At 43.2% G+C, this 13617-nt stretch overlaps 1 protein-coding gene across 1 annotated transcript in view; it reads right to left on the bottom strand.

Moving 5' to 3' along the window:
* bcl11ab (BCL11 transcription factor A b) overlaps nt 1-11931 on the bottom strand; it is a 33116-nt gene extending 21185 nt beyond the window's left edge. The window contains exons 1-2 of the mRNA XM_085410598.1: nt 11641-11931; nt 8630-9022 (exon numbers count right to left, since the gene is read on the bottom strand). Of these exons, the coding sequence (XP_085266724.1) occupies nt 8630-9022; nt 11641-11695 (448 nt within the window). The 5' untranslated portion in view covers nt 11696-11931. The remainder of the gene's footprint in view (nt 1-8629; nt 9023-11640) is intronic.
* Between the last annotated feature and the right edge of the window lie 1686 nt (nt 11932-13617).

Raw genomic sequence — 13617 nt, 5'->3', positions numbered from 1 at the left:
TGCTATATGGAATATGGCTGCAACTGACACAGGCGGTTTTTCGCCCACACAGCACAACAGTCCATTATGTGCATTTTCCACATCAAATTCTTTCCCCCAATCTCGTGTTTGCCGTCATGTTTTCAGTACACAATAGCAGCAGTGGTGTTAAGCTAATGTTGCCCCATCAAGAGGAGAGCACCAACAACAACCAAACACTTTTCTCTCCTCTTCCCACCCTGTTTGCGACCGGATCCATTCGTCTCTCGCTTTGTTCCCACGCTCCCCCGCTTCTTTTTTCTCTCCTCTGCATTGTCCTGTGCCCTCAGGTTAGAGGTTCTCTCTGTTCCTTCCACTAAAGCCTGGAAAACAGAGGAGGAGGACGAGGAAAGAGAGAGAAGAGGAGGGCTGAGCAACAAGGCCCGTCCGTCTGCCTCCTTCGGCCTGGCTGACTAACCGGTCTGAACTGGTTCTGACATAGGTGAACCAGAGACGTGTCCTGTTTCGCCTCTGGACAAAAAAGAACCATGGTGGCATTCCATCCACAGTGAGCAGGTACCAGGAAAGTGTACATCTGTCTATGTGTGTGTATGTGTGAATATATGTGCATGTGTGTCTGTCTCCCAAGACCTTTGAGGCCTGGACCATTGCCAAGTTCATCTGTTAATGGACAGCTACTAGGAAAGCTCCCCCCCCCTCCCCTCCACCCCTCCTCCCTCCTCTCTGTCTCTCCAGCAGCCGTGCCTGCTCACGACCCCCCCTTAACCTCCCCAACCCCCATGCAGGCCTGCTCAGACACTAGCCCGGCCCGCAATCTCCCCTCTTCGTTCCCCTGAAAGCTATATCATTCTCTTTCTCCCTCTCCTGCTCACTGCCCCCCAATACTATGTGCGTCTCCTATTCAAGATAAACAGAGTGCTTCAAGTTCAGGGGACACCCTGGGACCCTTTAACAAAGCCATCTATCATGCTGTCTGCCCAAGCCTCCTTTGGACATACTGGGCCTTGCTGCTGCTCCTGCTGATGCTGTTATGTCTCTCTCTCACATGTGAATGAGACTATGAACATCCGTATGCTGCATATAAACCATCCAGGCAGCCTATTAACTCTAACTAGGAACTTGCTATAGCTGATCCAGATCTTGATCATTTCTGTAATGTGTTTGGGGCTCCTCCACAACCACGGCAAAGACAAACTGACAGCTTGCTCACCCACCCATCCAAAATGAGACAAACTCCCAATAAAAGGCATGCCACAGAGCGCACACATGTAAGCCACTTTCTCAACACACCTTGGAGACAGACATTGCTGACCTCTCTCTGATTCCCCTTAAGTCAAACTGTGGGACGATTAACCAAACTGTCAACAGCTTAATAGTCTGGGAATAAGAGACTGACAGTAGGCCTCGAAGCTCTGTGTAAACACTATGGAGATTATGAATGGTACATGAGAGGGAGAAAAAGAGAGCGAGGGGAGAGAGAAGAAGAATCATAACTGAATGAAAGTATCCCTCTTCACACAAGCAATATTTTATGGATCAAAATATCTGGGTGGTCTGTCATACAGAAAAATGCAGTGACATGACTTTTCCATTTGTAATTATATTCTCTGCTTTTTTTGCTATAAATACAGTTGGAAGCAACAATTGTGAAACTGTAGCAGCAAGGAGCGAAAAAGGAAAATAAGGTTATAATTACTTTAATTTGATTTTTTTTTTTTTTTTTTGCTTCATGTCCAGTAAACCACCTCTACAAGCTCTAAATTAGATATTTGGATTAGTTTAGCTCCTGAAGTGCTAGTGAGGACTGTGTTAGAAATATTTTCAAGTTAAGATGCATTATTTTATTTTATTTTATTTTTTTAAGCTGCTGTGACCGGAGCTGGGCAATCAACACAGTTGAGATATTCAAATCGTGGTCACAGAAACACTTCTGCATTTTATTTCTGTCTTCCTGCCTCGTTTACTCCCTCTCTTACACATCTTTCTGTTTGTTCTCATTTATTTTTCCAACAAACAGTCACAGCAGCGGCCCCGAAAGCCCAGCAGCTGCTGTCCTCTTTAGCCTTCTAGAGAGGTGGACTGGCCTGAAGGTTTTAGAGTGCTAAATTATCCATTAGATGTTATCAAGTTGTAGCAGGCTGATGCCATTCTGCTAGGAACCATCAATCTTTCATGAGTCCCAGACACAACGTGCATTGGGATGCACTATCAGAATCTCTCCGCTCCCAACACAGCACCCCTCCCTATCCAGCTGCACGCAAACTTGGGTACATACACATAGTAAAGTTGACATCCACACACAGAGTCAACAAATACGCATGCTGACATAAATGCAGTGAGGTACACACTCTTGCACTCAAGCTCTGCAGAAACAAGCACAATGGAGCTTGCTTAGGGAACATCCAATTCTACAGCTTTTACATTTCTTTTTCTTTTTTTTTTTGCCCCCTTCTAGCTCACCCCACTTTCCCCCCGAAACAACACTTTGAGCCAAGCCTCAAAATTTACGCTGCCTAAACCGTGTTTCACCACCCTTCGCACTAGGTTCCCTTGCACTCTCTTCTTACCGTATATTTTCTCATCTCTCTCTCCCCCTCCCTCCGATTCTTGCTGTGGCCTGGCAGGCAGGCAGGGCAGACATGTTCAGAATGTGCTTCGGTAATGGGCTAATCAAAAATGCAAAACAATTGGCAATTACCGTGCAGGGCCCTAATGGTCATTAGAATTTACAACAAGGTAATGAACTGAGAGTCAGCTCAGTCCATGCATATTCATAAAGCAATCAGGCCTTTGAAGATTAAAGAAGCGCTTCAAATTTAAATGAGGGCGCCAGCATGTTATCAGTGAGATTCAGCCTGCAAAAGTAAAGGGTGCCTGGGACAGGAGTGTGCATTTATGAGTGTGCGTACATGCGTGTGTCTGTGTGGAATGATGGCTGCGGGTCAGTTGTGGAAGTATGTGTGTGCATGCATGCATCCGTGCATAAGTGATCACCTTGTGTGCATCACTCTCATTTGTGTGCAAGCTTGTGCTCGTATGCTTGTGTGCAAAGCAAACTGCAGTGTGCCGATACCACCTTACAGCCTAAATTTAATCTAATGACTAAATCAAGATACTCTCAAAAGTAAATGAATTAACTATCTTCTGAATGTTTAAAAGATCTGGGATTTGAATCTAAGATGAAATGTATGGTTAATTTGAGCTATTAGGAGGCAATGCATTTCTGAGCACCCACCAAGGAATATACCAAGAATAAAGGTTGGGAATTTTCACGAGTGCAGCATCAGACAGAAAGGCCCTGTGTCCTGTAACTTTGTGGTTGAGATGAGGTGGGCAAGACTGAGGTGTCCGCAACCATCCAACCAAGTTCAAATGTACAAATAGATACACACACACCAACAGACTCACAGTTCTGACAAGTCAGTACTGTCACTGAAACCTGTAGTGAGCCAGACTGTGGAGGAAGAAACTAGATAGTGACCAGGATCAGTGGGATCAGACTAACACAATGTCCTTGTCACTGTGGCTCTCCCATGGCCTCAGAATTATCACCTTCAGTTGGAGAAAGACAAAGCAACCATCCAACAGCACTACACCCTTAAATGCTACAGTCACAAAAGGAATATCAGAGGTTGAGATGACATTCTGCATAGAGATAGAAGCTGTGATAGTGTGTTACTCTTAGAGATACAAAATTTCCAAATCTGGTTCGGTTTCAGTGACCTAAATAAAGACTTACAGGATTATGACAAAATGGGTATTTTTTTAGGAAAATATCAAAGGGAAAATTACTTTGTCAAATCTGCTCCCATTCTCACCTCAAACTAACCTGCCTACTTCCTAAAATACTACTTCTCTCCTCTCTGCTCTCATCTGCCACTTCCTGAGCAACAGCTGTATCAAAGACACTTTTTCTTCTCTGTTTCTGTTCTGTCTAAAAATAAAGTCATTAACCTGCAGGTGGTGAAGCCGGCGGCTGGCATGACAGGCCCTGATGCTGTCAGATGCCCTCTGACCCCGTGATGTGACTGCCTGCCACAGTATTGACAGGACAGCAGCAAGACATGCTTATTTCTGAGGATACTTTCTCATCCAGCATGACGTGGCTGTAGACAAACAAGAATGTTTCTGTTGTATAGCTTTGTTTGACAGTGGGTAAAGGGGATGGATGGAGGCAGTGTATGTGTGAGTGTTTATGTCTGCCTCACTCTGCAGCCAAATCTGCGAGAGTGAGAATGAGCTCTAGAGTGGACGTTGGAAGGCTTTAAGAGGTGCAGACACACTAATGTAGCCAAAACTTTCAGTTTCCACTCCCCCAAGACAAACTACTGGAGCGATGTGTGGAGAGAGGCTGTGAGCGAGGGAGGGAGAGAAAGAGATAGGGACAGAGAGGAAAGGCTAAGCGGAAGAGAGTGGGAGGGACAGAGGGGAGGGGGGTAAAATAAGGATCATATGTTTCTGACAGATCTCATCAACTCACAACACATCATGGGGCCTCTACCGTAACACATTTATTACAGACAAAACACAGGTTCACAGGAGGGGGTTTACACTGTATGTGTGCACTGTAGCATATGTGTGCATCTTTAAAGGAGGCGTGTGCACTGTTGTGTTCATAGAACAGGTGTGTGTGCATCTGTGGGTGCGTGCATGCATTTGTGGGAGCCTATTTTTGAATGTTCACATGCATGTTTGTGTGTGTAGGTGTGTGTGTGTGTGTGCATATTTCAGCTAGCCTCCACCTGAATGGCCCGAGGCTGTGATGCCGGAGTTGTTAGAAGACAAACAGAGGCACAGGAAGTCCAAGCCAGGAGGCCCTGAGGACAGCACGCACAATCTACTGCATACCTGCTCTTAACTTCACACACTCCCACTGTCAGTCATAGCCACCACCTCACCATACGTTTTGCCTCCTAAACCCACAAAACAGACACACCTCCTCTAACTCCCTCTTAGACACACACATTTAGGCCCGGCCTGTCCCTCAGGCCCACTGCTGTGTGCCAAGTCTGGCCTGGCATAGTCCTCAGAGGGGTGTCCTCAGGCAAGGCTTGCCAAGTCAAAGACTCTTTCATGTTCAGCCTGCACGCCCAGGGTAGTAAAGCTACAAACAGCAAGACACACACACTTTTACACACACACGGAAACCTATAAACATTTTAAGTGGTCAAAACCACACTTATACACACATAAATGTACACATTTACACGTACATTAGTTTCACAGCATCCGCACTCAAGATGTAAACACTCAGTAGACTTGAATACAGCCAGAACCACTAACATTTAATCCAACAACAAAGGCTGACGAATTTCCACTGACAACATTTGTGGGTGTTTAGAGCTTGGCTTCAGCATACAAAAATGTCCTCCATGAAAAATTCATCCTAAAAACCACTCCTGTTCACCTTCATTAAAACGTAGTGGAGCCCACTGCCAAAAATAGGACTGATTTTATCACAGCCCAAAGCGACTGTAGGATCAAATTAGAGTCACTTTTTACAGACAATGGAGTCCTTATGTTAAAATATTAGCTGCTGTCCAATCATTGCAGCAGCACGCATCTTTGCCTTTTCAGTATCAATTAAAGTGATCACCCAAACAAAAGCACCGGATATAAACTTGCACAGTGACCCATATGTCTGCTGACGCATATGCACACTGGACACAGGAAAAGATATCGCTACCAAGGAGCCCCCCACCCCCACCCCCCACCGCCGCCACTAATGCACAATCTCCACGCACTGCCCAGCCCCCCAGTTCTGCATGACAGGCACCCTGTGTGTATATGTATTTGCTTGGTGAAGGAGGGGATATTGGAGAAAGGTGGCACAATGCCAATATGGAGCCTGCTAAATACCTTTGTCTCCACAACACACGGGGAGAAACAGGACAGGCAAGCTGCTGCAAGAAAATGCTCCACAGCCACAGAGGTGTTGCAAGAAATGCTTCTCTGTTGTTTGAATGTTTTCTTCCTCATAGAGAAAAAAGGGTGAAAGGTGGCTGCCGTAATTGACTCAGTATCGATTCAGAGTCCAGGTTACAATGGAGGCAGGGCGCTGGAAAGAAGCTGAAGTGTGAGATGGTGGTCGATTTCCACAGTTGCAGTGGCCTCATTAACACACGTGGCTACACTGGTGAGAATTCAAAAGGGTGCTAATGCTGGGATGGATAAATACAGGGCAGAACAATGTAGTAATAATACCTCAAAAAATGTGGTACAAAATTCATGCAATCTTTTCTTGTAATTTCTTGTAAATAGGTCAAGAAGAAGACAATATGCACTGTGGTTGTGTATCTAATTTATAAAGACTAGACTCTAATTTATTTATTGTGCTAATAACAATTGCGTTTACTCCATGAAATAATTAATGTAAATGAAAACTTTGAATCCACTTTACCAGTTTGTCTCTTTAATAGCAATTTTATGCTGGGAAATAAAAGAAGCTTTATACGCTGCAATCACATTTGCTTGAGAAGCCATCATCTGCTCTATTTCTGGGACAACCGTGGTCTGTAGACAAGCTACGATGTCTCTATGCATATCTTTAATTGTTTATCATGCAAATGACGGTACGCAGGCTGCTCTGCCCTCGTCTAACAGCTCAGAGCCCCAGACTGCAGACCCAAACCCCAGCTGCAGTCATGAGACTCCCAGACGGCCTCAGCTGTCCTGTAGAGACAGACTGAGGGGCACAGCTTCATCTCGAGCTATCGGTCTATTACGTACTGCCCCTAATTCCTCAGCCCTCACCCTTCTCATATCCCCCCACCTACAAGTTCAGCCATTCTGGGTGTCAGCTCCCTTTAGTCAAGCAGCAACTTTCCTTAACCTAGCCAGAGCCGCTGCCTTCGCAAACTGCTGTCCATATGGAAATCCGTCCGTGTCAAGTGATATTTCAGGAGTGGGGTGGAGATTGGAAGGGTCACTTTCATTTGAATGATGCAGGGGAGCAAGATGCAGGGAAATCTTTAAGGGTGTAATTCATCATACACTCGCCTGGATTGGACTGGGCTTGAGGCATAGGAACAGTATATATTGAGATGCCTCAGCTCAGTGTCAGCCTCTAACTGAGCAGGGTAAGAGAACATGGCAGCTAGCATATGGCGTATGGGGTGGCGCGCTGGCACTGCCAGTCTGTATCCATCAATCTTGGACAAAAAAAAAAAGCGGTGGGACGAGGCCATCTTATATGCAATGCATATATAACTGATATGATGTCCTGCACAGACTCTGCAGCACAGACTGTTAATTTTGACCTCAGATTTTATAACAGGATGATAACAAAAGGTGAGGTGAGGCGTCACAACAGGATGCAATCTTGCACCACATACAGTCAATTTAACCTATTCATTATTAACCCAAGGAAATCCTGACTGTTACACAATGTCCAAAGAAATGAGACCTATAAATAAAGCTCTTCGCACAGTGTTAGTGACCTCATGATATCATGTGAACTCCATTGCACGATGATCCAAGTGAGCAAGGAAAGGCGTGTTCGAACAGCTGACAAGGCCAAGAGGCATGTCAGAAGAATGTGTGTTTTTTGAGCATGTGTGCGTCCATCCCAGTTTGTGAGAAAGATTTTCAACAAACCGCACACTAATGAACAGTGGTTATTCTGTATGGCAGAGTGCTAAAACATTGACAACAAGTAACAGTAGCCCTTTACAATGCCATCTGCAAAGCTGAAGCGCTGACTAATACAGCACAGTAGTGCTCATTATTGAAAACTACCCTCTATGCATTCAGCCTGAATTGGCTTCAAATTCAATCACAACTGCCCAGGCAATCAGCACAGTCTGGCACATGCTATCAGATCTGTTAAAGGAAATGAATAAACATCAAAATGGGCTGGTCAAAATCAAACTCCACTCTATAAAACCAGTCATAAGGGACCCATGCTTGTTTGCACAGCAACTCATGTTTTCACAACAGCCTCATTTAGCCCCAGTGGACAACCAACAAACCAACTAGCTGCCTTAAGAAGTCCTTAATTACTCAAATCAAGAAAAACACTGACAATTAGTGGCTGTAGTGTTCCTCAAATAAACAGTTCTTCCTTGACAGATCAACGTAATTACATTCTTTCCTATCTCTTTAATTTTAGAATCACAGTGAGCTTCAGCAGGCGCATATTTGAGGGTACAAGAGATATGGCAGTGTAATAAGCCAGGCAGGGATAGAGATACATCTCTCGCGACCACATGAGAGAGAATGTGAAGTCCAAAGGATCTGAGCACATCTGTGATGCAGCAACAAACCAAAAGAAACTGATCTCTTCTTTCTCTGTCTTTTTATAATCTGTTTCTTTGTCTGTCTCCATGCGTCTTTTTCGGTGCCTTTTATCAATATCCTTATTAATCTTCATGTGTATTCATGACTCTACTGAGGGAAATTCGCAACTCCTAAATGTAGCAGCAGACATTTCGCCGTCAGGTTACGTTGATTGGACACATCCTCACTACTAGAAGGGAAATTTCAGCGAGTATTTGTTGTCTTCTGTGATAAACTGCCTATGAACCTTAAAAGTGTGACCCACTCCACACAATCTAGAGCTTCAAGACTCTATTCACACTTGAATGCAAATTTCTCCTGCTCATCTGTTTACTCTTGCATGGCAGCCATGTTAAGCTTCCAGTGTGTTTACCTGTCATATTCTCCTGCTTAGGGATTATTCCTTGCAAGGGTGCAGATAAACAATCCTCATCCTGCGGTGACACCTGAACAGCCACCTCGACAGGTTGACGCACCCTCCTTTGGTGCTGATGTTGGGTCCGCGAGTGTGATGAGGATGTGGAAAGAGGAGAGGCGAGTGGGGAGGATGGTGGCCTGTCCAGAGGTTTGTCCACACAGAGGCTACCGTGGCACTGCCTCCGTTTGTGTTCAATGAAAAGCAGGATGTCAGCTAAGGGGAAGCGAGAGTGGCACTGGCCGCAGGTCAGCAGGTCCTGGTCCCCTTTTAGGGGCTCGCCCTGAGCCACTCCCAGGCTGGGGGAGTCCTGAGAGTCTTCTTCTGGTAAAACACCTGAGAGCGGCTCAGCTGGATAAGGAAAAGAAGAAAGACAGTTGTGACATGTAGTGAAGCGAGAATTGATATTTTTCTGAGTTTACATACACTGTTATTATATTTTCTTGTAAAGGAATAAGGCCGAGGAGTATATGTGCAGATGGGATTTTTAGGAAAGAAAGAAGGCAGAAAGGAAGAAAGAGCACACAGACAGCTTCGATAAGGACTGACATGTTCAGCTCGCAGGCAGCAGTCAAACGATTAAGTTGCTTGACCCTCTTTATTGTGCTGCCAATCTCGCTTTTTTAATGAACCTAACACCTCTGAGAATCAAAAAATAGATTCTAATTTGAGTTCAAGATGATTGGACCCCATTTCGTTAAAAGTGCTGGGATCTCGTGAACCAAGGTTAGACATTGAGGGGTTGGATGTGGAGTAGGTCCCTGAAGTAGAGCGAGAGAAAGAGAGAGAGAGAGAGAGTGAGCAGAGAGAGCATTTTAAAAGAAGTCATCTAGCCACATGGTAAACGACACTTGGCGCCCCGACTGGGATGTTGAGATAAGATGTGATGAATTCTTGCCGCCGGTTCAAGCTTTAATTCTATATCAGGTCAGATGAGAAGGTGGTGAGGGACTATGCAAGATAGGCCCTGTTACTTGTATGTTGAGTTGCATTAAAGATGAGGGAATTCACCCCTATTTTACTTATCTTAACCAGCTTATGCCATGGACACATACAAGGTGTATGAGATTGGTTTAGGTGGAAAGATTTTCTTCAAACCAAATAATCTCATTCTGATGTCAAGCAAGAGTGATGTGAATAACTTTGAAAGCTAAAATATAATGTGTTTTTTTTTTCTGATATCACACTGTGCTAGAATTTAAAGTAGTTTAGGCGAAGGTTTCCCACTGGGTTACAGCAGCAGGTCTCTTCCACTATCAGAAAAATCATTAGGTCTTTTTTTACTGTTTTAGAGTATTATGACTCCCTGTAATACCGGCAGATCATTCATTGTATTCTACAGTCCCTCGTTGAAAACACCAAAGGGATTATTTTCATTTTAAAATAAATGCAAAAATTAAAAGGAAGTGCCTACTTAAATTTCTAATGGTGCCTTTTTGCAACACAAAAGCTGACAATTAGCACTAGAACAGAATTTTGCAGTGTTTTCATGCAGTCTTATTTATTTTGCAATAATTAAAAAAAAACAATTAATATTCCAAAGTAAATTAAACAGATTTGGGTCATAACCAATAACAGAATTATACTGGTCAAAAGCCAAATCTTCATGTCATTAAACAAAAGCATATTTATACTCTTTGGTCATTTTTTCTTCATAATTTAAGGTCTGTAACTGTTTCTTTGTAAACACTTTATTTCTGGATCCTCTTTGAATGTGGGGAATATTGTACCTTTAGTGTACCTTTAGAAAAAATATGAATACATTCAAGAGAACATAAAATATGTAATAACCTACTGCTGCTGAACCGATCCTGTGCATGAGCTTGGTCAAGCAGGACAGGATAAAGTGGATCAAGTTCAAGTTCACGAGTGGCCTGTAGGACTACAATCAAATTGCGCCCCCCACTGGCAACCCATCTGACAGCTTTCCGACAAATCATAGAATAAATGTTGCCAGAGCATAATTTGTTTCAGCGGCAATAAGAAGAGCATGCAGAAATATATACAAGAATAAAGATAAAAGAAAAGCACAGGTTGTTCATTTCGATCTCTAACTTACACTTAAACAGCCTATCTAGTCTGGAAACGTCTCCGCATTTACTGACGCGCGAAGAGTGCATTGATAAAGCAATATACTGATAAAGCTCTTAACCGACGAATGGAGCGAAATAATTCTTCGGCAAACAACAATTGGTCTAAACTGTGCGAAGAATGTGACATTCAATCAAAATCAATGCCCTGCAGTTTTACACGCGCGTAAAACGACTGTACTTCTTTTCTCTTCCTTCATCTCAAAACAGTGTCGCGCACGGAGATTTCTGCGTATTTATGCAATTTATGGATACAAATGGATTGGATATGCCGTGTTTAAACGCCAGCGGTGAAAAAATTGTTGCAAAGAAACTGCATTCCTTGTAGGTAACGCACACGAGGTCTTTGCGCTTCGGACAAGTGTGTGTGTGTGTGTCTGTGTGTGTGTGTGTGTGTGTGTGTGTAAACACCACTTCCCTGTGTCCAAACCAACTAGGACCTTTGTAAATGCATTTTTACAGTTAAAAAGGACCTGCACTGTAGTAGTGCTGTGGCTTCAAAAGGTGCACATGGAAACTTAAGTGAATGGCAGCAGTTGTAACTCTGTGCCGCCTTCATATAGGCAAAGGTCTCTGGCCATAAAGCTCATGCATGCCCTTTAATGGCGAAAGAAACCTTGAAGGCTGTGTTATACAACGCGTTAACCAACACAAGTTGAGCTTCCCTGTCACGCTGCTCCAAAACTTCCTATAGAAGACCTCGTGATGATTATAAAGATAACCTGTAGTCTTGGATATGTTTGCGATTTGTAATTTTAGTCAGGACAGCGGTGGACGTATCCTAAGTATTAAAAGAAAGTTGCCGTATACAGAAAAAGATGGGTCACCGAGAGGAAAAACCAATGAAATTAAGTCGAAATGCAATGTATCTCCACTTACGCGAAAACTCCCGTTTGCTCAAGTGCTGGGGTTTGCCTTGCTTGCGGCGAGACATGTTGGTTTAGTGACGGATTTTCAGCTGAGTTCACATTGGGAAATCCTTTCCTACAAGGTAAACTCCAAATGAAATATCTTCATTGATGCGTCTGACAGCCAACAAGGGAAAAAAAAAAGCAATGAGCTGCTGATCATACAGAGGGTGAGGAGTAGTGCGGTGCGGGCTGTGCGGAGCTCTTCATGACTTTTTTGCAAAGAGAGAGTGATGGGGGTATAGTGAAGCCCCCTGCGCTGCAAGTTCAAGTGCGGACGTGACGTTCTGCGAACTTGAACGTCAGGCGCTGGACGAACTGAGACATACAAAACATGGGCAGGGCGAAGGCGGCCAGTGGGAGGGGGACAAGTCATAATAAAAGCCAATGGACACTCATTATGGACTACCTATGGAAGAGAAGAGAAAAAAGGGAGACCCCGAAGACACCAATGGACGAAGGGGATCAAGGGGGCTGGGCTAAGAGGGAGAGCGAGGGAGAGAAAGAGAGACACTGTTTTACAAGGAAAGCAGTAAAAAGCGCGTGAACCAAAGAGCGTATGTAACAAGGATGTAGTGGTGGATAAACCCAGCTCTTGCACTCGTGTTTATTAGTTGTTGTTGGGGGGTTTTTTTCAAGCCACTATGAATATGCAGTCTTTATGCAAATTTACAGTGCAGACTGGAAATGTCATTAACACTGAATAAAGTGTTTTTATTTCAGTCGGCCTTCTTGAGCTAAACTAATTGAAATGTTATTCTCCGACAGGATGAACTAAACTCTGTTTTTTGTTGTTGTTGCTGAATTTGTTGTTTGCTTTCTTGAGAAGTGGTGATAGACCGGCCATTCTCTCTGGGCTTTTGCCTTGTATACAGGGAAACCTAAAGTTAACTACCTGCAATTAAAATAATGTGAAATGAGATTCATAAATAGTTTTATATAATATACTTAAATATAAGAATATATTTAGATATAATGTACTCGTTTTGTTTCGATGGTGGACGTGTAAAAGATAAAGAAAGGGAAAAAAGATATTAGAGTTAGAGTGTAACGTGCTTTGATTTACAAAACAATTTGTAATCTGTCAGCTTGTGTAATGCACCTGAGCCTGTATTCCAAAACTGAAGAGAAACGTGGATTTAACTCTTATCCACTCCAAAGGTCTAATTTATGTTACAGGTAAGCAACATTTCAGTAAAGCATTCTGAAATACTTAACAACAACAACAACAACAACAACAACAACAACAACAACAAAATAAATAAAATAAAAAAAAAGTAATATTATGCATTCCAGACCTAATGGAATTTTATAACTCACCGATAAAACTTAAGTCTCAGCTTCATTCATTCAGCTGTTGCATTTAAATATTGGGCCCATTCATTATGGCTGAAGCCAATGTGGGATTTTAATTTTTTCCAAGTTTTCCAGTGATCAGATTGGATTAACGTGTACAGTCAAGTGCGCTTGCTTTTAAACAAAGCTAGTAATTCATGACTAATGGAACCTATAGGGGGCATGTCCAACAAAAACAGTGTGTGTCAAGTGGATTAGGGTGGCCTGATGGGCAGGTTTATACCCTATACTCTCTCACCTGACCTTCGTATGTCGTTATGCAGTTACAGAACAGCCGAAAAGATGCTGGGCAATTCTTTTTTCATTTATTTTGGTTTCATGATGAATAAAGTTTATTAGAATCGCATAAAAGCCCCTTCTCTAACTTAACGCAAATAAAGCCGGAGGACCTTAACAGCACCCATACTTTTAAAAATGGTTTGCTTTTATTTTGTTGATTATATACTAGCTTCCTAATCAGGCTCAACAATTGAATTTACGTCGGCATCGAAATCACAGCACAGTACTTTGGCTCCATCTAGTGGTTCAACACAAGACTGACCTTTAATAGACTATCATAAGCTGTGTCCTAACATAATTATACGGAGCTGGA

The sequence above is a fragment of the Rhamphochromis longiceps genome, linkage group LG6, assembly GCF_057381845.1.
Source record: "Rhamphochromis longiceps isolate RC_006_pf linkage group LG6, R_longiceps_female_GT1.1, whole genome shotgun sequence".
Classification (NCBI taxonomy): Eukaryota; Metazoa; Chordata; class Actinopteri; order Cichliformes; family Cichlidae; genus Rhamphochromis; species Rhamphochromis longiceps.
This window is presented reverse-complemented; position numbering and strand designations above follow the sequence as displayed.